The sequence below is a fragment of the Pyxicephalus adspersus genome, chromosome 10 (assembly GCF_032062135.1).
Source record: "Pyxicephalus adspersus chromosome 10, UCB_Pads_2.0, whole genome shotgun sequence".
Lineage (NCBI taxonomy): Eukaryota > Metazoa > Chordata > Amphibia > Anura > Pyxicephalidae > Pyxicephalus > Pyxicephalus adspersus.
Genome location: NC_092867.1, coordinates 27,832,583 through 27,858,534, shown reverse-complemented (window position 1 = coordinate 27,858,534; position 25,952 = coordinate 27,832,583). Strand labels below are relative to the sequence as shown.

Sequence of the window (25,952 nt, the reverse complement as noted above, 5' to 3'; positions counted from 1 at the left end):
TAAGATAAACACATGAACATTTTTCAGGAATCAAGCAAAAAGTAAATACTTATGACTAAGGCTACAAAAGCAGTGCAGATATTTCAAGGACATGCAAATAGTTATCCCCAAATGGATTTTCAAGGCCAAATAGAATAAGACAGAAAAGTTTATTCATTTAAATGATTGGTTTATAAAGGAAAGAAGTTTTAAATTCTGAGCACTCCTAACTATTTGCCAGAGTGCACAGTCAAACTGACATGACATTGCCTCCCCTTTCTGCCTTAGTAATGAAGGTGAAATTTTAAGTGTTTTTTTGCCATGAATTTATGTTTTCTGATTCTCTGTCAAAATTAAGCTGGCTTAATTTGAAATATGTCCACCTAGGATAATTTTTCATTTCAGTACAATTACATACCAGGGCTACCACACTGTTTTGTCACAAACCATCTTTTCTTGTGCTTGCTTAATCCAGTTTTTAACATGGCCAAATGACTGTTACCTTTCACAACATAATATTGGCATCACAAAAGATAATATATACTACTTACAAGCTGCATCCGTATTAAATAGCATACTAAAAATTGTAACCAGTTTACTTAAAGTGTGTTCTAAAAATACTGCAAAACCTAATCAAATATAAAAATATAATAATACAAAAGTACGAGAAGATTTGAAGAGTTAGAAAAAAAGTTTTCATACTCTAGCCAAAATTGTTATATATACACATATACACATATACACACACACACAATATCTGTGGCAGCAATGAGAGACATCACAGCGCTGGAGGCACTTTGGTGGGAAAGTTTGCCATAATGTGTAAATATGCTGAGCAGATTTTCACATCATAGCAAAATTCTAGGGATTGACATCCACTTTAACTAATAGATTTGAATATATAAGTAAATGGAGTTACTAACATCTTACTGCCTAATCTAAAACAATTGAAAAATAATTGAAAAGAATGATTCTTCAAATAGTAATTTATCATTAAAACTGAAATCTTCTATATTGAAAGTCTAAATGAAGAGAGGAAGCAGATGTTTTTGAGTCAAACAAAATAATGTTTAAAATAATTAACCTGAGTTTAGGTACGCTTTAATTGTAGATAGTACCTGTTAAAATTGTGTTAAGGTGTGATTGTCTGTATGGGTGAAAGTAAGTTAAAAGTAGATGGTACTGTAGGAAAAATCCTACAGTACCAATATAGGAGGTCACGTTGACATGATTTAATTGTAAATTAGAAGAAAAAGAAAGGTAACCTTAAATAGTCAAGATCAATCACAGATAACAAAGCAAATTATAGTACATTCTCTGTCTTAATGATGCCAGTTACTTTTCCCTTAACAATTCCTATTGAATAGATTTTTCCTTATATAGCAGTCATTCCACTAGCTAATGTATACAAAGTTACAGTGAATCAATATTGTACAACCAATGAAAGTATTGCATATCATGGTTTTAAAGATTGTAATATAATCTCTTTCAGACCACCACCAGTGAGTGAAGCTGCTCCAATTGGGTACACTGTTACTGTGGTATTGGCTGCAGCATTGAACCAGACTATTGTGTATGCAATTATCTCAGGGAATGATCAAGGTAGGCTGTTTATTTTATTATTTAAAGTATGTAAAGTCATTTACAAAAGAAAAAAATAAATAAAACTGTAAAAATCATGCAATTAACTACTGAAAAAGGAGCCTGCAGTTATAAATTAAAATAGGATACCTAAACAAATGTAAAATAAAAGCTCCCCCTGAAAGCAGGTCCTAAATGGAAAAAAATTTGGCACATAAAACCTACCAGCTCCAACATAGCAAAATGTGATAATTGCTGAGCTTCTCCGTAACAATGTTATCAAAATAAAAGTGTACAAAACTAGATAAATGAATAAGCAACTAATTTTACCTACAAATTGTGTATTTATTAAAATTAAAACGATTAAAATGATTCAATTATTATTTTAAAAAAAGACCAGTTCAGCTTTCCACCTCCACACCTTCCGTTGACTTAAATGATGGTTATATTTTCGCTATGGGCCTATATATTTGGCAATAACTAGTAAATGAATCATTAGTTCATATAACAAAGTGAAACATATATTATGTTTTTTATGTCAAACAAAGCTCTCTTTTTGTGATAGTGTCTTGCAAAAATTATTTTAAACATTAATGGTGAGAAAGACAGAAATAAAAAAATTAGGGCTGATTAGATTATTCTAAGGGTTGATAAGGAGTTACACAGAAACAGTTTATTTGTAATAAAAATGCTTACTAAGATTCTTTACCTGGCATTCAAAAAAATACACTTCACCCTTTTGATCTGTAAATGAATGCGACAGAGTCGATAAAAAGTAACAATTCTACCCACTACCACATAAAGAACATATCAGCGGGTGATGCAGGTATCCACCACACTGGATATCCACTGAAGCCTTGGACAGAAGCTGTGACTTTGAAAGAGAAAAGAGATCCATGTTATGACTGAGTGATAAAGTGGGGATTAATGCTCCTCTTTTGCAGGATTTTTATTTTAATTTTATTTTTAAATTGGAGACACAGTTGTTTGAACATTTGATGCCCTCCTACACACAAAGTCTATGGTATGGTATAGTACTAGTATATGATTTTTATAAATGTCAAGAATATGTATACTTGTAAAAACATACTTTGTTTGAAATGTTGCTTCTAACAGGGGTCTATTTCCATAGCTTTTATTTCTTTACCAACAAAATGTTTACTTTCCTACAGCTACTGACTCCAATGCTTATTTCTGCTGTAGTTATCATTTGCAATAACCATAGAACATCTTAACTTTAGTATTTAAATTATAATTCTTTGAAGCACTGAATAAGCCTCAGTAGTGGAATTAGGTATTTAATAGTGTTTAATTTGCCTGTGATACATGCTACTTGCACATAGTAAAAGACTATCATTGTATAGTGGGAGCATTCCCAGGGGAAAAGACTGGAGATTGAAGAATGAAAACACAGACAATGAGAGATAAAAGGATAATTTACAACTGGGAAAAGCCATTCACATATATAAAAAAAAGAGAACCAGTTTTCACATATATGCCAGGAATGATTAATGTTACTATATCCTTTTTGGAAGTGTTGTGACATTCAATTGAATAGAAATCCCACTGAACCCAAGGTTCATTCAACAAAAGCTTATTATTTGTATTGTGCTACATATAAAAAGGCACAAAAAAAGATTTATTTTTCCCAGTGCACATTTCTGCTACATGACAATTAACCTTATAATCTGCAATGTAAATTTAACACATTGAGTACCCAGCTCAGCAGCTTTGCAACTTGTTAGAAGTTTCATACACTAGGGCTAACTAAAATACAGTAATTGAAATAGCAAATACAATGAAAAATTTACCTGAGTATTAAAGGAATTTAGACCCATTACAAAATATTCCACTCAACAAAATAATGTGTTGCTTTAACTACATCTTTATTTATTTTACACAATTTAATATAATCATCCAAAGAAACAATCTAATTATGTGACTTTGTCTGAATTTGTTGTTTGCTAAAGCATATGTTACCAAATTCATATTTTTTATCCCATACATTCAAGATAATAATCTGGTTCTGAATCTCGACTATATTTATAATGACAAACCCACCTGAACTATCACCATTTGTAATTTGAGGTATTTCTTCCTTAAGCTGCGTACACACTTCCAATTTTTGTCGTTGGAAAGGATCTTTCACGATCCTTTCCAACGACAAGGGAGTGCACGATGCATGAACGGTGCTGTACATACAGCACCAATCATGCTCTATGGAGAGGGGAGGGGGAGAGCGACGGAGCGGCACCCTGCTGCGCGCTCTCCCCTTCCCTTTCATTAGGATCGTCCATCGTCCGTGGATCCGGCAGGTCGGTCGTCCGGACGATGGACGACACCGACTGTACACACGGCAGATTTTCGGCCGATAATTGGCCGATGCCGATTATCGGGCGATAAAAATCTGACGTGTGTACGTAGCTTTAGTATTGTTGCAGAGGCTTGAAAAGAAAGATACAATAATGAAATTCTAAAAAGTATACAATGTTACATACCATCCACCAGCATTGAGCAGCATAATGAGAAAAAAAAAACAAATTCTGAAGAAATATATGGACTGCTATTGCTTACCTTTTCTTTTGAAAATCTTAGTTACCTAGGTTTCTTGCCGAGTCTGATTTAATAAAGCTCGCCAAGCCTGGAGAGTATATATTTTCATCAGTGAAGCTGGATGATCCAGCAAACCTGGAATTGATCTAGTTCAGGAATTAAAACATTTGCTAACAAATTACTTTTAAGAAATCAATTGCAGGTTTGCTGGATCACCCAGCTTCACTGATGAAAGTGTATTCTCTCCAGTCTTGCAGAGCTTTAATAAATCAGGGCAAATGTCTTCAATATACTTGGTCACTGACCCAATGTATTGTATACAAATTTAGAAGTTCTTTAGACTAAATGCAGACATGTTGGATGTCCAAATTTCTTCATGTTTTCTTGACACCTGTCATTCAGGTCATTGTTACTATCCTCACCTTCCACGTTCTCCGGTATCCTGTCTCTTTCCTCATCTTTCTATGCAGGCAGTTTGGAGAATTCCAACATCCTAAATTTAGAATTTTATTAACTATGTATTTACATATTTATTATTTGTTCTGGTTTTCTTCAGTAGCTAAAGTGAAAATGCATTAAGTATTTATTCAAATAACATATTGTTCTATTTTCTTCAACTAATCACTCTCTTTGCATTTGTATTTCAAGATAATCTTCCTAAACCCTTGTTCCCCTCTATACAGGTGCATTTGCCATTGATAATATCACAGGGGTTATCTCTGTTGTAAAACCACTGGACTATGAAAACACTACAAGCTATGAGCTTAGAATTCAAGCTGATTCTATGCAAGTGGCCAGATATAATCTACGAGCCACCTCTAAAAGTAAGTTACAGTTCATTTACTGTGAAAGTGATGTTCCTGTTCATAAATTTCAGCTCATTGTTAAAGAACCATACATTTCTCTCTTGCTAAGGACACTATGTCCTGAAATTTAAAATTGTATAAGTGAAACAAATGTATTTCAAAACTGCAGGAAAGATGTAAAAATGTGACATACTTTTGGATATAAAGCTATTTGTGGAGTGCTAATACTTTTGGAGTTAAGCTAATGTTGCCCATGAATCTGTCTACCATGTTTTATTTTTTTGTATTACTCATGCTTGCCAGAATATGCATTTATGTGTATATGGAATCCCATCTACATCCTTCTAAACATTGGGTGTCTATTTTCACATTTGGCAATGAATTCAAATTGCAGAAATCTAATTGTTATTAATTCAGTTTTTCATTTTTTAAGGATAAACTGTAGCTAAGCCTTTTTGTTTATATAAACCTAATTTAGCATTCAATGTGTTCGTATACACTTCGTGTGGCTGTTTTGCAGCTTGGAACAGACCAGTGTAAACACTGCACAGGGAGGATCAGCTTGCAGAACATGGGAATAATTTATGATTGATTAACTAAATACCATACCAAAGACTTACACCTACAGAAGACATATATATAATTATTTACTTGAAATTTTAATTTGTGTTTTTTGCATTTCCCTTTTAAGTAATTCCAAGAATATCTATATCAATCCTAGCCATAATGTAGATTAACTGAGTGCCAGAGTTTACTATTTTACAATAACAAAGTCTTTATTTTTCTGCCATTCTGCAGGGGTGTATTATCTAAAAGTAATAATTATTCTGATTTAATGAATTTTAAATATGATTGTGTATAAAATATTAATGGATAAATGCATTTAAATCACTCCATAATGATATAAAATATTTAACAAGAATATGAATTTTAAAATTGTAAAAGTACTAAGAGGCATTATTGAACTTCATTATTAAAGTCATTGGCAAATTTTGTCATTTGGTACAGTTTTAATTAACTAATATGATACAGCAGAGACAGATGGGCTAACTGACATGACAGTCAGCACAAGGGTAAGACTTATCAGCTTACTTATACTGAATGCTTATTTTTCATAGGTCTTTTTTTCAGAAATGTCTTCAAATACAAGACTGATAAAATAATCATGTTATAAGCAAAAACTTAAATCTGATTTAGTCTAAAGTGTATATAACTATGTATTAACATACACTTTCAAGAAATAGTGGATGTAACATTCTAATTTCAGAAAGGAATGCCCACTTAATCTGACCTCTGACCAGAGACTAAAGGACAGTAACACACTAGTGTTTTGGCATGGTGGCTCCAGGGCTTTCACTCTTTACTTTGCAGTACTAGGGTTTCTAGGTTCAAATCTTAACCAGAATGTTATTTTCCCAAACACATAAACACAAAAACATGTGTGGGTTGTTTTCTCTCTTCCAAAACATAATGGTAGACTTATCGGTTGACCCTGAAAAATTGGCCTTGGATGTTGTAATTACATATGACTATGTTAAGGGCATTGGATTGGATTGTTAGCTTCTATGAGGAAGACTTGTAAAGCACTGCATAATATGTTACCACTATATAAATCAACATATATAAACAAAACATTAATAGTCACTAGTAGATTCTCACATCTTAAACAGTACTCAAGAAAACAAAAAGTTGTAGGGCTTGGTGTTACACTTTTGTTTGGCATTTTTTTATTTTTACTTTAGAACATGCTGCACCAGTCAAGACAAACACATCTAATTTTGATGTTTGAAGAATTAAAATAAAATGCCATATTGTCCCAGTATTAGAAAAGTGCCCCCCCCCCCCTAAACAATGTTCCATTGCATTTTAACATTTTTTATAGAATTTTGTATGGTAATTATATTGAATTTCAAATATATAATTTAATTAACTACCACAGAGGAATGATTAAAGTAATTTCATAGCAGTATTGTATTTCTAGATGGATTTACCAATACCCATAAAGCCAGGAAGTAATGCACAGCTAGAGATTTCTCTGAGTAAAGGAATACACATCCCTGTTAAATTTCATATTTACCTTTGAAATCCAGTACTACATACTTTACATTAAGTTTAGGTAAACCAGTAACTCTCATAATGACCATATAAAACTTCCCTGTAATTACATTAGGAGTAACCTAATTAATTGAGATTAACTAAAAGGAATACCAGTTCAGGAAAAACAAAACACTGTTATTGATCCACAATTGTGAATGAGTATAGAAATTCTGCACTAATTTTTGTCAGTTTGAATCTACACTTGGCAATGACATGCAAATTATTCACTCATTTGCATCCCAATGCTTCAATCTATATCAGTTATTTGACACTATCCTCATACTGTTGAACCCAGAAATTTTTTTAAGCTGAGTGGGAAATTGCAGCCCCTGTATTGTGACCCAACTCTTCAGTAACTACCCAAAACAGCCAGGTGGTTAATGAAAAGTGCCTGGTGGCGCTCCCAGCTAAAAGGGGCTGGGGAGTACACTGCTATATATTGTTCTCAAACTGTAACATAGGCTTTCAAGTTGAATTTATGATTTAAAGTGTACACATTTAAAGAGATAATGCCAAATGGCTTTGGGCAAACGTTGTAGCATCATGAAGCATTGGGATGCTAATGACAAAAATTACAATGCAAAGTGACCTCCAGCTATGTTTAAAAAGTTCAAAAAATGTAAAAAGTATATGTTCTTTTCAATTTACTGAAAACCACGCCTTTATCAAGAGCAATGTTTCCATAGGTGACTGTCGTGCTCCCACCCTGAGCTCATGTGTTTTGGTGACAGTACCATGTTCAGGGGATTTGAAAATATTTGTGAAATTGGTGGCTATAGACAATAATTCATAAGAAATCAAATATTTTGCAGATTTGCCTCCCAATCTGACAGAGTCAGATTAAATCAAATCTAGGCAAAATTGCAAAAAATGTTAAAAGCCACAGAAAAACAAACTTGTTGCCTTTTTTAATCAACTGTTTTTTAACTTTAATTGATATCATTATTATAGAATAATCTAGTAATTGGACAAACTTTAAATACATAAGTTAACTTGTTTCAGTATTTTTGTAGGTCCAAAATTATAACATACTAAATGATAGATAACTGCTTGGAATTACTTGAAAACCATAAAACAGCTGTTCATCTAAAAATTCTAAGTATAGCTTATAGAATAGGATTCCACAGACTAAAAATACACATACATTTTTAATTAATAATAGTAATAGCAGTACAGGAATGCTGGCTGGTGTATACCCTGATAATTTGCTGACACATATCAGTGTATACTGATAGCTGTTGACTGTCAGCCCTTTAAGGTTTACAGTCAGCTTGCAGTTGGCAATGGTAGGAAGCAGACTGAATATTCTCATCTGTAGGCTAGCTATTGAAAGGAAGGAGTGTGCCTTAAGCACTGCATCCTTTTCTGGGAAAACAGCTCAATGAAATTAAAGACTCCAAGACAGCTCCAGCAAACCTGAAATGGATTTCTTAAAATCATTTGCTACTATTTGGCAATCAGTCGCTACTATTTGGCCCATTGGGCCTGATTTATAAAAGCTCTGCAAGGCTGGAGAAGATACACTTTCATCAGTGAACTGGAATACACTTAAAGTGGTGTATTAAAAACTAAACTATAAAAAAAAAATGTTTGATCACAATTTTTTGCTGAATGTACAATTAGATGGAGTTAGGGCTTCCAGGCCTGGTAAATCAAGGTTGTTGAAGACCTTAAACCAGGACAAGGTAATGATGTCAGCATCAGCGATGGAGCAAGGAGACGTTTATGCATAAAGAAAAAGGTAATTAAATAAGCTTAAGCAAAAATTTTTACAGAAAAAAGTTTTTTACAGAAATTCAATATAATTAAAAAAGGTAAATTGAAATGCATAAATGCATAATAAATCAAAAATAAAAAATGGGGTGGAAAACATAGTAGATGCCATACCTACATTAAATGACATAATAAATACATATGCATTATAGTATACATGTAAATATATCCTTTGCAATATCACTCTAAATAACCAACTCTGCCCTTATTATACAATCTCCCAAAAAAAAAAAAAGTTTGCTTTTGTCGCGTTGGTGACATGTGCTGTAATTTAAACGCCCTAACGTTCTAATTCTGTCAGTTTTTTGATGCAAAAAGTGATCCTAATTTTTTTGCATAGAAATTTTTGTTTATATTGTGGGCCTGTAATTCTTAGGATTAACTCCCGGGTATAATAATTATACTTATTTATTATATTATATTCATAAATTACAATATAATACATAATTATAAATAATAATTTTAAAAAATAATGAAATAGACAACAACAATGTAATTTAAAATAAAATATAAAAATGTACTTTTATTTTTATTGTATGCTGTATAGTGTTTTTTTTTTTACTGTAAAACCCATTTAAAAGCAGATTACATTGTAATCTGCTGTTAAATTTCCCGCCCGGCCACACCCCTGAATACATCACCACTCGCATCACCCGGAAGATGTCACATCCTCCGGGGTGATTCGAGTGGGGATGTCCCACCCGCCTCTCCCAGACACTGCTGCTGCTGCTCTGCATCTCCAGGGAGACCTTCTGCATTATGCATCGCATCTTCCAGGAGATGCGAGCAGCAATAGCATATTCCGGGGGTGGTGCCAGCTGGCATCACCACCAGAATTTACTATTGTTGCTCGCATCTGCAGTTAGATGTGAAGCACAATGCAGAAGTCCTGCATTGTGCTTTGCATCTCACTGCTGATGCGAGCAGCAGTGTGGCAGGGACCCGGATGGTATTTAAAAGCAGATAACTCGGTAATCTGCTTTTAAATTTCTCGCCCAGCCACGCCCCCTGATGGACCGGCGCCCCGGCATCACAGGGGGACCACCAGATCGCCGCTGGAGCGCGGGGCAAAGGTAAGGGGGGCTTCTAAAGTTACCCCGAGTATGACTCGGGATTACCGCTTTTTGCTAGTAAAATCCACCCTGAGTCACACTCGGGATTACCGCTAGGGGGATTAAAGCGAAGTAAACCCAAAACAATAAAATCACAATTACCTTCAATACCGCAGATTAGTCTATCCAATTGGAGGTTTCTTTGATCGGGTCCCGCGTGGTCCTGGTATCTGTCTTCAGCCCGGTGCAGAGGGAGCGCCAGGCTGTGATCTTCTTCCTATGTCACCCGATCTCACACTGCTTGGGCATAGGTCGTAGGTAACCCGGCAGGCTCTGCACTCCCAATCATTCTTGACCCCCTAAAAAAAACTACATTTTTACTTTACATAAAAGGGTAGACAACCTTTTTATTTAAGTAAAAATTCCGAGTTTAGGTATGGTTTAAATTATTAAAAGAAAATATGGACAAATTTAGCCTTATGTGAAGGACATTATTTAAAGTTTCCTATTGCATCTGGGATTCAATGTCATTAGTGGAAATAGACTTCTGCTGTTTGTAGTACAGAAAAAAAATCTTTAAATTTTCTACATGAGGAATTCTTTGAACTGATCTGTAGAGACAGATTAGGGTGATGTTTAGTGAAAGGTAATTAAACACAACAGTGACCGTTTATTTAGAAACAGATTAGCACAGCGGTCTGCATTAAGTATTTTCCTATTATTTCATAGTGTTTTTTTCCTGTTCTTCATACCTGGAGGAAGTTTTAAATACTTAAGGCGATTAGTTTTTGTTCCCAGTTTATATAATCATTTTAAATTTAAAAAAAAAAGAAAAATTAGAGAAGTTCTTAGTAGAAACATTTTTGAGCTTCAAAGTATTTAATGTTCTTTGATTCTAAAAAAAAAATTAATAAGTAGTAATTCTTAGCTTTACCACATTTTACTACTAATTAGAAACAATGAACTTACGGCTCTTTTTTATAAAAAGATGGCGGACCATGTTGCCCCTTATCTGACTACACTTTTCAAAGATTTTAAAGCTTCTGGTTCACCTAGTATTCATATGTTACAAGCACAGGTGGTAATGATTCCTAAGCCAGATAAGGACCATATTGATTGGTCAATTTATGGACCTATATCATTGCTTAATATTGATTTTAAAAATTTGGCAAAAGTGCTTGCCTCTAGGTTGAATGAGTTTTTGCCCTCTATGATCAATGGTATCTTACCCGTTAGAACGGCACATGTGTTCCCCCTTGGTGTCACCGAATTGTTTTAGAGGATGGTCAGCAAAAGGTACCATGGACCATATATGGTGGCTTTGCCCTAAAGTGGCCAGACTGTGGATAAAAATATACCATATGATTAATACTGTACTGGGGATAAATTTGCCTAAAGATCCACGGCATGTGCTGTTTCATGTCCCTATTCCAAATGTTGATAGAAAATCCTCTGCTCTTATTTGCGTATTTTTTGGTTACCAAGCAGACTATTGCACATGCATGCCTTTTTTAATAATTTTTGATTTTGTTTTTCTGTTTTTTTGGATGTTCTGCATACCATGGGTGTATGATTTGAAGGAATATCTATACCGGAGAATTTAGTTGACTTATAAAGATTGTTTCGAAGTAATAGTTGCTTGATTCTTTTTTTTATTTTATCAATATGTAAAATGTTGTATGCTTTTTTTCATATTTGAAGTTTTTTCATTATTTTTCATATTTTATGTTCCTTGTTGTTTGTACTTGAATTTGTGTTTTCAATAAAACTATTTTGTAGGGAAAAAAAACAAAAAACAATGAACTCTAAATCTTAGAATTTCATATAGATTCCAACCTAAGTATTGCTTAATAACAACCTTTACCCATCATTTAGGAAATGCCAGTAAATACAAGTGTCAACAATGGAACCTCTTTCATTCATGGTTCATTGTTAAAATAATTTATTGTTCAAATAAAAAATATTTAGAAAAGAAAATCAAATATTTATTCAGATTTAGTGAATGGAAATAAGTATTTAGTATTCAATTCTTGTTGAACTTTCTTCATTTTAAAACCATTTGCATACAGTAATTAGTTTTTATATTGTTACATTGTTTGTAATTAATATGTTTGCCTGACTTATAGCTTAATATACCAGTGGCTCCAGCTCTAGATTATAAAGAAAGGGAGTTTTTTTTTGTTGAATAATAACATAAACATTGCCATGAGAGTTCTGTGATTATTTTAGATATTTAACTAAACTGCCCAGGGACCATAGGTCATACTGTATATCACTGGTGGTCAACTTCCTTGATGTTTGTGCCTGGAAATGCTCTGAATTTATGTTCCTTTTTTCACTTGTAGAAATAGATAAGTAGAAGAAAGCGGATTTACTTGTGTACATATTATGCTGCAATAAACTAGTAGCTATAAGCCACCAGCCACAGTATTAATATACAATATACAAAATTAAATATAGACAAACACATATGTTTATTACATCACAAACATGATGGAAACCTAGACATTCAAAAAAATACATATATAAAGATCACCTGGGCTAGCAGGTAGACACAGTGACTACTGCAAAGGCATTTTGCTTACCCTAATCCAGATGGTAGCAGACCAGATGGAAGTTACCTCACACTCCCTTACCCTTGCCCAAGCTCCTCTTACCCCCCATTTACAGGAACAACACTACCACAAAGAGTTTTGGAGTAAAAACTGTCTTTATTCATCACAGAGAATGTCCTATAACAACATCAAAACTTAGATGGTTCATTAACTCCTTTACAACTTTGTAACTATTCAACCTTCTATACCTCCTACATTGGGTCATGAAGTACTGCATAACAACAATTTCAAACAACAACTGTTTTGTTATTTAAAGTTTATTATTACATGTATGAAATATCAGTGAGTTATGCCTAAAAATTACAGCCTACATTGAAAAATGAATTTCCATGCAAAAAATTTTCCTGCTTTTTGCATGGAAATTTGGACAGAATTAGACCGCTAGGGAGGTTAAACTACTCCCTTCTTTTGGATAGTTTAGATCATTTTTACATAAGGTGGGTAATACACTTATTGAATTTTTAATTCTTATGGTCCATTTTCATGTGTGTGTGTGTTCTGCACAAACGGGTGTCAACTGTGTGTGAGATGTCAGTCGCATAAAAATTACTTTTGATACTCATAACAACCCACCCACTGCTAGAATACAAAAATTCACCACAACAAATTCATGCATCCCATAAACATAACTATAAAACATTATATTTCACATAATATAATGCATATAATATTAAACATAACATAACATCCTTTTACATCACCTCATTTGTTCGCAAGCATACAATAATGTCCCATTTCACATTGATTGGAACAGTATATTCTGTTTTTCTCTTTCTTAGAAACTGTTCTTGCGGCTGAAGTGCAACTCAATAATTTGTTTGGAGGGCCTTACTTTAATAGTTATACTTTTCTCACAGTAATTTATAGCAGTCTTCTTTTACAAAATGTACAACGTAAATGTACAATGTGGTCTCTAAATCTAAAATTAATTTAGAGACCACTCTACCGAAGAACACATGAAAACTTGGTCTTGCAATATATAAAAAAAAAAATAGGTGTGCTTAACATTGTAGTTTTCATTTCATGTTGGTTTTTTGTATCTCTAAAGTAAATGGGCTATAAAAACAACAGAAATTGCTACTGAGAAACCAACAAGTGGACAATCACAAGTTTTAAAGTCTAAAGTAACATATTCGTTAGTCAGGCAAAATATTGGCAGCAACACATCAGTCACAGACTAAGTTGTTATACTTGCCGAGCAAGGCTGTAAACTAGTTGGTGAGTCAACGCAAAGGGATCTACAAAAATAATGAATTATCAGCACTGGACAGACTTTTCTTTGAAATGTTCCAGCTGCATAATACCAGTGTTTTCAACATTTCATTTACAGTTAGTTTTCATTGGGGTTGATTAGCTAAATGGGTTTAGGCTGTTTACCTAGCTGAATTATCTCTCTGCAAGGAATAATTACGCCATCCAATCATTTGCAAGCATAATCTTTTTTTTTTTATTTTTTTTTTACATTTTTATAAATGTTATTGGGTAGGTAAAATTATCCATTGCAGAATAATTATTCACTTTGCTAAATAAAAAAGGATGAATTTCTTTAGTAATCCATATGCATTGTGTTTATCTAATAAATAATAGGTATACAATAAATCTATAGTAGTAAACACTCTACTGTATCTCTAGAACAATGGAAAAAAAATACATCCATCTATTAGCACTTCAGGCTCTAAGGGTTTATGACTGCACTCAGGTAACGATTTATGATTGATGATTGGTTGTGAGTGAAGAACATCTTGATTTTATTTATCTGCTACTAGTACGGAAACTGATACACACTAAGACTTGTTATGTGGTTTCTTTAATGGCTACCTTGACCTCTGTTGGTTAGTTATTATACTTTAAAGGTTTCAAACTGCAGGTATTCACATATTTTATAAACATATCGTCGCAGACAGCAAAGAGGGGACAGTGCTTAGCTTTTTAGTAAGGTCAAGCTGCCAAGTACACATCCATAGATAAGCAGGATGAGCGTGGCATACTCATATAAATACTTTAGTACTGAGGAAGATAAATATATCCACTATTCTGGCACCAAATTGCATGTAAGCAGTGCTTATCTTCCGTGCAAGTGTTTATCCTGATAAATGTGTTTAGCAGGCTAAAATCAGATAATGGTAGTCGAGTAATACCACATGTCCTAGAGTTTAACGTAGTTTGCCTCAAAGCCATGTGAGCTGGAAAGAGTAAAAGTGTTTTGAGGCCAAAGTCATAACAAGTAATTTATATTTAAACATATACTTTAGTATGCTACTTTTCTACATTTTCTTTTTTTTTTTTTACTATATAGAATAAACAAAATACATAAGTAAAATGAAAACTCTTGCACATAAAACAATGTGCTGAAAGAGACAGAGATTTTTACAAATTAACAGCAGGTCATTTTAGCAGATTGTAGCAGATATATAGTTGCTGCTTAAATGGACTTCTGTTTTCCACATTGCTTCTAAATGTGCTCTTGTGATCCTCCTTTGTCTTTTACAATGTATCATTTTCCCTGCTCTCACACTGCTGGTCCTATTCCCTCTGTTCCACCCCAGTCTGTTAGCTCCTTGTCTGCCTGCTTCCTCACTCATTCTACTTTCCCTGTCTATACTGCTGCACCTTCTTTCTTTTGCTTCTGCTTGCTGGTGACATCTCACCCAACCCATGCCCCCCTCCCGATAGCCTTTCTTTTCCCCACTCTTTCACCAAAATACACCTTCTTTCTAACCCCATTCACCCAACCTACCCCTTTTACTTGCTGTCTATGGAACTCCAGATCTGTCTGTAGCAAGCTAACCTCTGTCCACAACCTGCTCCTTTCTACCGTGTTTCCCCGAAAATAAGACACTGTCTTATATTTTTTTGGGGCTCCCAAAAACACACTAGGTCTTATTTTCAGGGGATGTCTTATTTTTCCATGAAGAAGACTACAGTACACATTTATTGTTGAAAGTCGTATGTATGCTTTTATTTTCTTTTTCTCCTAGGTCTTATTTTCGGGGTAGGTCTTATTTTCGGGGAAACACGGTATGTCTCTTATCTTTCTTGGCTTTTACCCTCAGACTCTGCCTTTGTTGCTGCACTCTCTTATGGGAGGTCTGCACTTTATATATACCGCTAGACCTGACAACAGGGGAGGTGAGATGGTGTGGGTCTCCTCCTCACATTGAACCTACCTTCATTCCTGTTCCACCCTCTCAAATTTGCACCTCAGTGCATTCTATTCCTATTTTCTAACCCCTACCCCTCATTGTTGCTGTTGTCTACCACCCCCTGACCCAGTCTCCCAATTTTTAGACAACTTCTTGGCTCCCACATATTCTTTGCCATGACCTGTCCACAGTCATCCTTGGTAACTTTAATGTTGCACTGGATGATCCCAACCACCCTACCTCAGATAAACTGCTCTCCAGTAACTCCTTTGGACTAACACAAAACATAAACAACCCCACATATATTGCTGGACACACACTGGATCTTTTAATTTCCAAACTCTGCAGCCTCACTCTGCACCCACACTGTCCATCTCTGACCATAACCTTCTTACCTTCAAGCTCTCTATTTCTTGGCCCCTTTGCTACTTCTCAGACCAGGCAAAAAGATATCCGGAACCTCAACCACACTCAAACTACCTTACATTCGTAACCCCATCTCCACATCAAGCTGCCACTAAGTTTAACATTGGCTTTAGATAAAGTTGCCCCTGCCACTTTCCGCTCCCCGTCTTGCTAACCCCAACCTTGTCACACCAAATGTCTTCAAATGACTGCTCATGCAGCAGAGTGCAAATAGAGGAAATCTGGCTTCAGTGCTGACTTCATGGACTACAAAGACAAGCTACAACATTGTGACACTTATGTGATATCTTCTCAAGCTTTCACCCCACGCAGGCACTTTTCAACTATTGACCCCACACCTGTTCCTCCTACAACTACCCAAGACATAGACATCTACTTTAAAGATAAAATCATCAAATTTAGAAGTGACAGCTCTGCTTTCCATATCATTCCAACCACATGCTCCCCTTCCACCATCACTAATTTCCTTCAGCCTTGCTAGTCCTAATTCCTCTCTTCTTTCATCATCTTAGTCCACTACCTGTCTGCTTGACCCAATCCCCACTAATCTACTTTGTGCCTACTCATCAACCCTAGCCCCCGACACTAACCAAACTATTCAACCTCTCCCTTTCTACTGGTATCTTATCAGCCTTCAAACATGTCATTGCTCTCCCTATACTGAAGAAACCCTCACTGGACTCCTCCATATTTTCTAGCTACTGTCCTTTCTCCCTTCTTCCACATTTCTAAACTTCCTCAGCATTTATAAAATACTCATCGAATATCTGAATCCCAACCCTATACAGTAATTGACCCATTCAAGTCTGGCTTTCAACCTGCCCATTCCTATCTCCCTTCTCCCACATTTCTAAACTTCCTCAGCATTTATAAAATACTCATCGAATATCTGAATCCCAACTCTATACAGTAATTGACCCATTCAAGTCTGGCTTTCAACCTGCCCATTCCAGCAAAACAGCCCTTACTAAGGTGTCCTCATCAGAGCCAAGTCACAAGGAAACTTTTCTTTGAGCTTTCTTTTGCTTTTGATTCTGTTGACCACCCTTTTCTATTTCAAATCCTGAACTCCATTGGTACCAGTGATACTTCTCTGTCTTGGTTTACTTCTAACCACTTATTTCAAGTTTCTTTCAATGGTAATTCCCCATTAGATTTGAGGTGACACTCAAATCTATTTGTCCATTCCTGACTTGTCTCCCTCAGTCCTGGATAAAGTATTATGCTATCTGTCACCCATCTCATTGTGGGTGGCTGACAGGTTTCTTAAACTCAACCTAGACAAAGCAGAACTCATCACCCCCCTCACTTTCTAAATCTCCCGACATATTTCTGTAAATAACACTGTTATTGGACCTGCCCTCAGGCTTGCTACCTTGGCATCACCTTTGATTCTGCGCTCACCCCCCACATTAAGAACATCTCCAGGTCCTGACACTTTCACCTGCACAACAGCTTCAAGATATGCCCCTACCTGTTCCAAAAGACCACCAAACTTCTTGTACACCATCTCTCGTTTGGACTACTGTAACATCTTTCTTTCTGGTATTCCACTAGCCTGGCTCTCTCCTCTACAATCTAATATGAATGCTGCAGCCAGACTCATTCATCCTTTCCACAACTCCTATCACTGCACATCAACGATTTTGCTACTGGGAAGCACACATGTGTTTTACATGATATCGAGTGTGCTGATTCCAAATCTGAACTCAGAATTTGCCTATCACGTACAGATTTGAAGCTATAGGCGTGCTATAGCTGTTCAAATGGTTGGTAATTGGGCAATGTATTTTTACATGGGAACATTATAAGAGTTGCAGCTACCACTATGTCTGCTGCTGCCTCAGCTGAACAACCTCCCCCGGTGGCATGCATGTTCCAGCAGCAGCTGAGCATGTCTGGGCAAGTCAGGGAGCTGACGTCAGAAATAAGTATATAGGGTGAGATGGACCAAGGGCTTGTCTGTAGTGCGAAACCATCTTATTAGACAGTATAGCTAGGCCATAGTGAGTCTGTTTTGAGCTAAAAATGAGTAGGCACAGCTGTGTTAATAAACTGGACAATTTTTGCTACATTTGTGGAAAATATACCCCGTGTGATCAACGCAAGAACCTAACCAGGAGGGTGAGATTTGCTTACAAGTATTACTTTGGATGTGAAATTGGAGATCAGGATAAAAGCTGGGCACCTCATATCTGCTGTCAGGTGTGTTATGTTGGCCTAACACAATGGTTAAATGGGAAAAGGAATAAAATGTCTTTTGCTGTGCCTATGGTTTTGCGTGAACCCAAAGACTATTACTCAGACTGCTACTTCTGTATGAGTAAAACTGCTGGGTTTCTGAAGAAGACTAAGTTAAAAATTGTCTATCACGATTGTGAATCTGCTCTGAAGCCAGTTACTGACAGTGACATTTTGGATGAGGAACAGGAGGATGATGTCGATGGTAATGAATATTAAGAACCTCAATTTGAAGAGGGTAAGCCACACTTTATAAGCCAACCAGATTTAGATGATCTAGTAAGGGACCTGTCTTTGTCAAAAAAGAAGTCTGAACTTTTAGCCTCCAGATTAAAGGAGTGGAATTTGCTACAAAAAGTAACAACAACTTCACACTTTCCTGATCGTCACTCAAAGTTTGCAGGTTATTACAAGCTGGAAAACCACATTTGCTTCTGTACCGACATGAGTGGTCTGATGATGGAGTTAGGTTGCAAAAACATACCAAAACAGTGGAGATTATTCATAGACTCAAGCAAAGCAAATTTGAAAGCTGTATTGCTGCATAAACGGTAACAAAAATCTTCTGTTCCTCCTGCTCATGCAGAGGGAATGAAAAAATGAAAGGGAATGAAACTGGATTTAGCTCGCTTGATTTAGTATAGGACACATGGATTAGACCAAGTAGCAGACAATATTTATTTTTTTGTGATGCAGTGTTATGATGCCTCTCTTTGTAGTTCTGTACACTGGCTTACATTTCAACACAGAATTCAAATGGCTGTATTTTGCCTTTAAAATTTCTTGATGGGTCTTGTCCAACCTACGTTTCTTACCCTATGCAAAAAAAATACACCCTAGCCCCACTCTTCGATTCTCCAATGACCTCCTTACCCATGACCTCCTTACCCATGAGCTCGTTACATGCACAGCTTTTTCTAGGGCTGCCCTGACGCTGGGGAATGCTCTTCCTCATCCTATTCGGCTTGCTCCTTTTTTTCACACATTTAAAAGAGCCCTTAAAAACCTTTTTTTTTTTTTAAACTCCCTTACCAGTCTTCTTCTGCTAGTGCCTCCATACTACTTACCTACCCCTTCTATTGTGTCCTTCATTACCCCTGTTCTATTGTGTCCTACTTCCTTCAACCCTTAGATTGTAAGCCCTTTTGGGCAGGGTCCTTTCCTCCTCCTTTGTCACAGTTTGTATCTGTCGTATTTGCAACCCCTATTTATTGTACAGCACTGCGTAATATATTGACACTATAAAAACAGTTTTTTATTATTAATAATAATAATCATAATAATCTAAATTAGATAAAATTGTTTCAATAAAGACCTTTTGATCAGGTAACTCAAAATGAGATACAAGGAGTACATAAAAGCTTTTGACATGAGGGAGGAATCGGTGCAAAGTATATTTTTTTTTTTGCCTTTCTCTGAATCAACTGTGGGTTTAGAGTTCTGGCTTAATTCTTTTTAATTCTACCTTAAAATATGAATATAGGAAAAACAAATATGGACAATTTCTTAAAAAAATAACAGGGCTGCTCTTTGTTGTTGCTGTAGTAGTTATCTACAAAGATCCACTGATATACAAAAAAATGAAACTCCAGCCTTTATTATAGAGTTAAGACCATTTTGAACTTCTTTTCAGGTTTGCATTGCTGTCTATGCCTATGTTAACAATGTTTTCTCTCACATCCAATCCTGATTGCACACAGGTACTGAGGATAAATCGTAAAGCATACACAATATACCACATAAACCTGTTCTTCAGTTCTCTATTATCATCATTTTTATTATTTTAGAAACTATCATTTCTTTAATAACAAAATATATGATTCTAATAGTTAAACTATAAAGGTATCCAATTGGGACAGTAGTTTGTAAATTATTTAGATATATAATATTTAATGATAATTAAGCGCACATATATACATTAACATTACATCAGTATAGTTTATATTAGGCTGCATTTTAGGTTCAAGTGAGAACATTTAAAATAAGTTTAAATCTTTATCTCTACAACACTGTGTGACTTCATTGCACAAAGCTGTAATAATGTTAAAAAGTGCTTGCCAGTTGTATGCTAGGTGAATTGATTTGTGCTAATTTTCTTAAAGTGTATAGTCATTGTTAGATGAGCATGAATCATTGTCATTAACAATGAAAAATTACATGCTATGCTAAAATTAGTGTACCTCAATAAGATAACTTGCCAGTCTCTTGTTTGGTGGCACAGAATTGATGCAATAATGTAGAGTTAAATAGCAATGAATTAATGTAGCACTGCAGAGATCAAAGACAATGTAATGATCAGTCTTTTTTAAAGATAGGTGACATTGAATGATCACTCCTAAATTAAGCAATGCTAAAATAATACGCTATGCCATTTTATCTGACAATAAACTGCTTCTTTTTCTTAAATGCATCACTTAAAAGAGAAGTAGTTTGAGGGACAAATACACTATTTCAATGTTAATGTTTATTGGTAGGGTAGACAGCACTCTAAAGTCATGTAAAACAACTTTATAAAATACCTTTAACCTTAAAGAAATTCTGTGGGAACATTTATGCCATGGCCATATCACAGCTATTGATTATTTAAGTTTTTGCATGAAAAATGTATGCAAATTATATCAGCCAGCATTTTGAGAAAATGTCAGAATCTCTCACCCCAACAAGTTAAGAGCATTTACCTTTACCTGCCTTATTAAAATGAGCCAAAGAGATTTTTCCTTGGTGAAAACTTATATATATATATATATATATATATATATAAATTGGATATATGTATGTATGTTCCGCCATCACTCGAAAACGCATGGAGACATTTTAACCAAACTTGCCATACATGTGAGTACACCTGTCATCTTTGTAGAGCGCTGTTCTAAATGTCAGAGCGATATTTGGATGAAATGCATGGAGACATCTCAACCAAAAAGTTATGTTCCACCATCACTAGGAAATGCATCAACACATTTCAGCCAAACTTGCTAGACATACAGTATGACTCATGTGAGTGCAGCAGTCATCTTTGTGCAGCGCTGGGGGACATTGGAGTGTCAGCTCCTCTGTACAGAGACTGATGGGACTGGCTCAGTGTTCTGTGTACAGCACTGCGGTAATTGTCAGAGCTATGTAACAATATAATAATAATAGTGTGACTGTGGGGGGACCTTAGAGTGTCAGCTCCTCTGTACAAAGGCTGATGGATCTAGCTCAGTGTTTCATTGTACAGCACTATGGTATATGTTAGAGCTATATAAATGTATATATATAAAATTGGATGTATGTGTGTACTTGAAAACGCATGGAGACATTTCAACCAAACTTGCTATACAAATGACTGAGACTCGTGAGTGCACCAGTCATCTTTGTACAGCGCTGTGCTATATGTCAGAGCTATATTTGGATGTATGTGTGTATGTCATCACTAGGAAACACAGACACATTTAAAGAAAAATTGCTAGGCATACTGTATGACTCAGACTCATGTGAGTTCTTCGCTGATCTTTGTAAAGCGCTGTGGTATCTGTCAGCGGTATATTTTCATGTATGTATGTACTGTATGTGTGTGTGTGTGTATGTATATATTTATTGCTCAGTGACAGTGTGCCTTTTGCTTATATTTTTACATATTTTTTTTGGCTGAGAAATAGGAAACTCTGATGACAGCTCAAGCATTATCAGGATTTCTCTTTCCTTAGCCAATCAGGGAGCAGAGCAGTCAGCGGAGCCCTGCTATGCTGACAGCTCCGCTCCCCTGATTACTCCCGCAGCCCTAGAGGAGCTGTGACATGTGTTCTGTATCTGTAGTACATGCCACAGCTCCTCTAGGGCTGCGAGAGTGATCAGGGGAGCGGAGCTGTCAGCATAGTAAAGCTCTACTGACTGCTCTGCTCCCTGATTGGCTGAGGAAAGGGAAATCCTGATGATGATTGAGCTGTCATCAGGGTTTCCTATTTCTCAGCCAATCACAGAGCACTAAAGATGAATGGACACAAGTCCCCCCATTCATGTCTAGTGCTGAATGGCTGGGAAACATAAAACCTCAGTCAATCACAGAGCACTAGGGGTGAATGAGAGGCTTGTCCTCATTTAACACCTAGTGCCCTGCGATCCCTCACTGTCAGGAGGATTTCCTGGGCTATGCTTATTGCAGCCCTGGAAATCATCCTGTCATTGGGATAACTTTTCCTGGTGTAGATTAGCCTATTGGAATGCATGGGGAATTCAAAGGAACTTTTAAAGGGGACTTTTAAAGGCTCAGGTTAAGCGCTGGGGAAACAGTCCATGTAGACTAAGCCTTTAACTATTCTAGACCTGACATTAGTGGAAATACATACATCATATGTACATAATAGAACTGTAAAATAACAGCCACAAAGTTACTTGCTTTGGCACATGTTTTAAATCAAATGCAAGTCCCTGGGGTTGCAGTTGACCTCTTCTTCTATATCCCTATCCAGAGCCATTAAGTCAAAATTGATATCTGCTGATGAAATACATTGACTGTGTACAAAAGTCTTGTTTGTTCTCCAGTGACCAAATATGGTGGTTCATGTGTAGTTGCTGAAAATGTTTGGATTTTGTTTTTGAAAAACACTTTTCATAGGTATATTTTTTAGTGGTTATTTAGCACTGTCATTTATTTTTAAAGAATGCACTTTTTATAGGCTTACATTTACTTTTTTTAATAATTTTTAAGTGTTGTTTACATTGAAATATATGCGCTTAGTTTAGTTTATCCCCTTGCTATTTTCTCATTGCCTTCACCATATCACTTCACTCAGCAATAAGGATGAGTGAGACATTCTTGCAAAAATTTCCTCAAACTTCTGATGGGTCCGAAACTTCTGATTGAAGCGAAACGATTTCGCAAACTCTTAGGAAGATTCAGGAAATCATTACAGGAGGAGTACACTTCTAGTACCCCGGGCACTAGAAGTTAAATGAGGGCAAGTAATTATTAAACCGAGCATCCAGTTCTTTGTACCACCAATTGATGATGAAGGAATGATGCACCTCTTACTGGTTTGCTGTTACCAATAAAAGCCATAATCTGGACAAAATAATTAATGATCCCAATCTGCTTGATTTTCACGTCTGCAAATCAAAAGCAGAATAAATGTTATACTTTTTTTTTCACATTTTGTTCTTTAAATCAAACTTCCCCCAGATTTGCAAATTAGGGGATTATTGATTGTTAGAAGGTTTACTTATCTCCTCTGGTCAATAAAAATACAGTGAGGTTGATTTACTTAAGGAGACTGTTCACTTGGCAAAGCAAGATATTAATCTGCAAGGGATTATTTGCTTAACTTAGTAAATGTGATAGACATTTACTTTGCAAAGAATACCCAATAATGTACAAGGAAATGTAAAAAAAAATACAATTTTTGAAAGCATATGATTGGATGACTTAAGTCACCTTAAACTTATTAGGAATGGGTTCCAGAATATATTATTGGCTGTACAATAGGTTAGAATATATATAACCTATTAGAATATATGCACACTTCAGGTTTATTTCCCTTTAAAATAAAAATAAATGAATAAATGCATTGCAGTGTTTACTCCTTTACCATACACGCTTTGGGGCTTAGAAAAACACAGGGACGAATATTACATATTTGCTTTACAATGCAGACTAAAATATAATGAAATCTGATTACCAAGTCATGTAGGAGTATTATGAGGAGTATCGTGTCACACAGCAGATTGCTCACGGTCATTCACATAATAAATTCTTAATAATGCAAATCATTTAAACATTAAACAAATACACCCACTCAATGTACAAAGAAAGGTTATGGCTGAAATATAGACTCATCATATTGTTCTGGACATAGTTAATATGGAGCATTTGATTAAAGTTTTAGGAAAAAGAATTACATTTCTATAAATTAGAAATTGGATTGAATTCGTTTTCAGTTTATTTGCCCCCTCCCCCACCAATTTCTGGAATATTAAAGTGTTACCAACTATTCAGATTAAGTCTTTCAGAAAATAAATGGATTGTTGTTGGATATGTGATTACCATATAATGTCATATATTGGGACAGAGATGGTGTTATTGTGTGGAAAGGTTTGCCATTATGCATTTTACTTTGTATTGACATAAAAGCCAGTTTGTCTTCACACAGGTTTGGATTTCTGTGAAAAGCCTAAAAATAGGATGCTTGTAAATGTGTAATCTACGAAGTACGTTATAAAATGAAATTCAGTTTGCAGAAATCTACTCCTAAAATTTCAAACTGAAAAATCACAAACTGCACCAATAAACATAATCATCACAACACATCATTACACTAGTTATTCACTGGAGCTATAGCACATTACCTAATAAAAGAGGTGTTTTTAATCATATCTTACTAATAGAAAACTAAAGCTAAACTCAGATCTGCAGTAAATCACAGTGGTTTGCCGCCCACTTATGTGGGAGTGGTTAGGAACTATTTTGCCTACACATATGCATGTGGTTGCTTTCACATTGCAGTGGGTTGCGGAGTGATTTCTAGACAAGTGGCTTCTGGCCACGTAGTTGCCGTTCCTTCTGTGAAGGAAAAATTACATCACAACCACAAGGACAAAGCTTGCAAACTTGTTGACCTACAGTACAGTTTGCCACTACTAAGCAGGAAAGTTTTCTATGCATGTGGTAGTAGCTAACTACGCAGTTTTGGGTGGCGTGTCTGAAAGATCCTTATCCTTATGTCAAATAAGGCCCTTTAGTGGGTAAACAGATTATACTGCATTTGGAAATAATACAATGCAGGTGGCATCTGGTTTAAAGTTTAAGGCAAGTTCATGAGGGTCAATGAGCACATTAGTCTCCCAGGCTGTATGATAAAGCTACATACACACTTCCAATTATTATCGTTGGAAAACGAACGACGAACGGTCATGCACGATATATATGAACGATCGTATAGCACCGATCCTGCACATAGAGTTAACGACACGATCGTTCTTAGATATTGTACACACAATAGATACGATCGTTTTAGCGATAGAGGAACTATGTGCACGACAGGAAAGTGAACGGACGTTCGTTCATCACGCATGCTCTGAACATGGACGATCAACGAACGACCGTACACACGAACGATGTTCAACGATCGTCGCCCAATCCGATCCGTCGGTCCGGTCGTTCGTTTCCAGCGACTTTCCTCGTTCGTCGGCGTCGTTGGTTACTTTTTTACGAACGATTTTTTGCCCAAACGATCGTTCGTTGTTCGATTGGAACGATAACAATTGGAAGTGTGTACGCACCTTAACACCAAGCCTCCTCTCTGAGCTTTATTCTTAATGTTTTCCATATTGAACAGAAATAGTTTTGAAAAACAGTCCCACAGTGAGTCCAGTAACTGGAAATGGGAGAGTCAAAGAGAAATCCCCAAATTAGTTGAAAAGGACAACTAGTTCTGAAGAGAATGATCCTGATTTAATAAAGCTTTCTAAGACTGGAGAAGATACACTTTTATCAGCAAGCCTGGAATGGATTTGGTCCAGCATTGAAAACATTTGCCAAATAATAGCTCATGATTTTTATGAAATCCATTCCAGGTTTGCCGGATCACCCAGGTTCACCTATGATAGTCTATTAGTCATGGAGAACTTAAAAAAAATCAGGTCCAAAGTGTGAAAGCCAGAAAGCTGAAATTGATGTTTTTTCTGACGGACTATGTAGACACTGATCCT

At 35.8% G+C, this 25,952-nt stretch overlaps 1 protein-coding gene across 3 annotated transcripts in view; it reads left to right on the top strand.

The window, feature by feature from the left end:
• Window positions 1-25,952, top strand: part of LOC140338838 (protocadherin-15-like) — a 548,986-nt gene that overhangs the window by 444,391 nt on the left and 78,643 nt on the right. For all 3 annotated transcript variants that reach the window (XM_072423159.1, XM_072423158.1, XM_072423157.1), the window contains 2 exons: window positions 1,472-1,581; window positions 4,797-4,937. In XM_072423159.1, coding sequence (XP_072279260.1) covers window positions 1,472-1,581; window positions 4,797-4,937 — 251 coding nt within the window. The remainder of the gene's footprint in view (window positions 1-1,471; window positions 1,582-4,796; window positions 4,938-25,952) is intronic.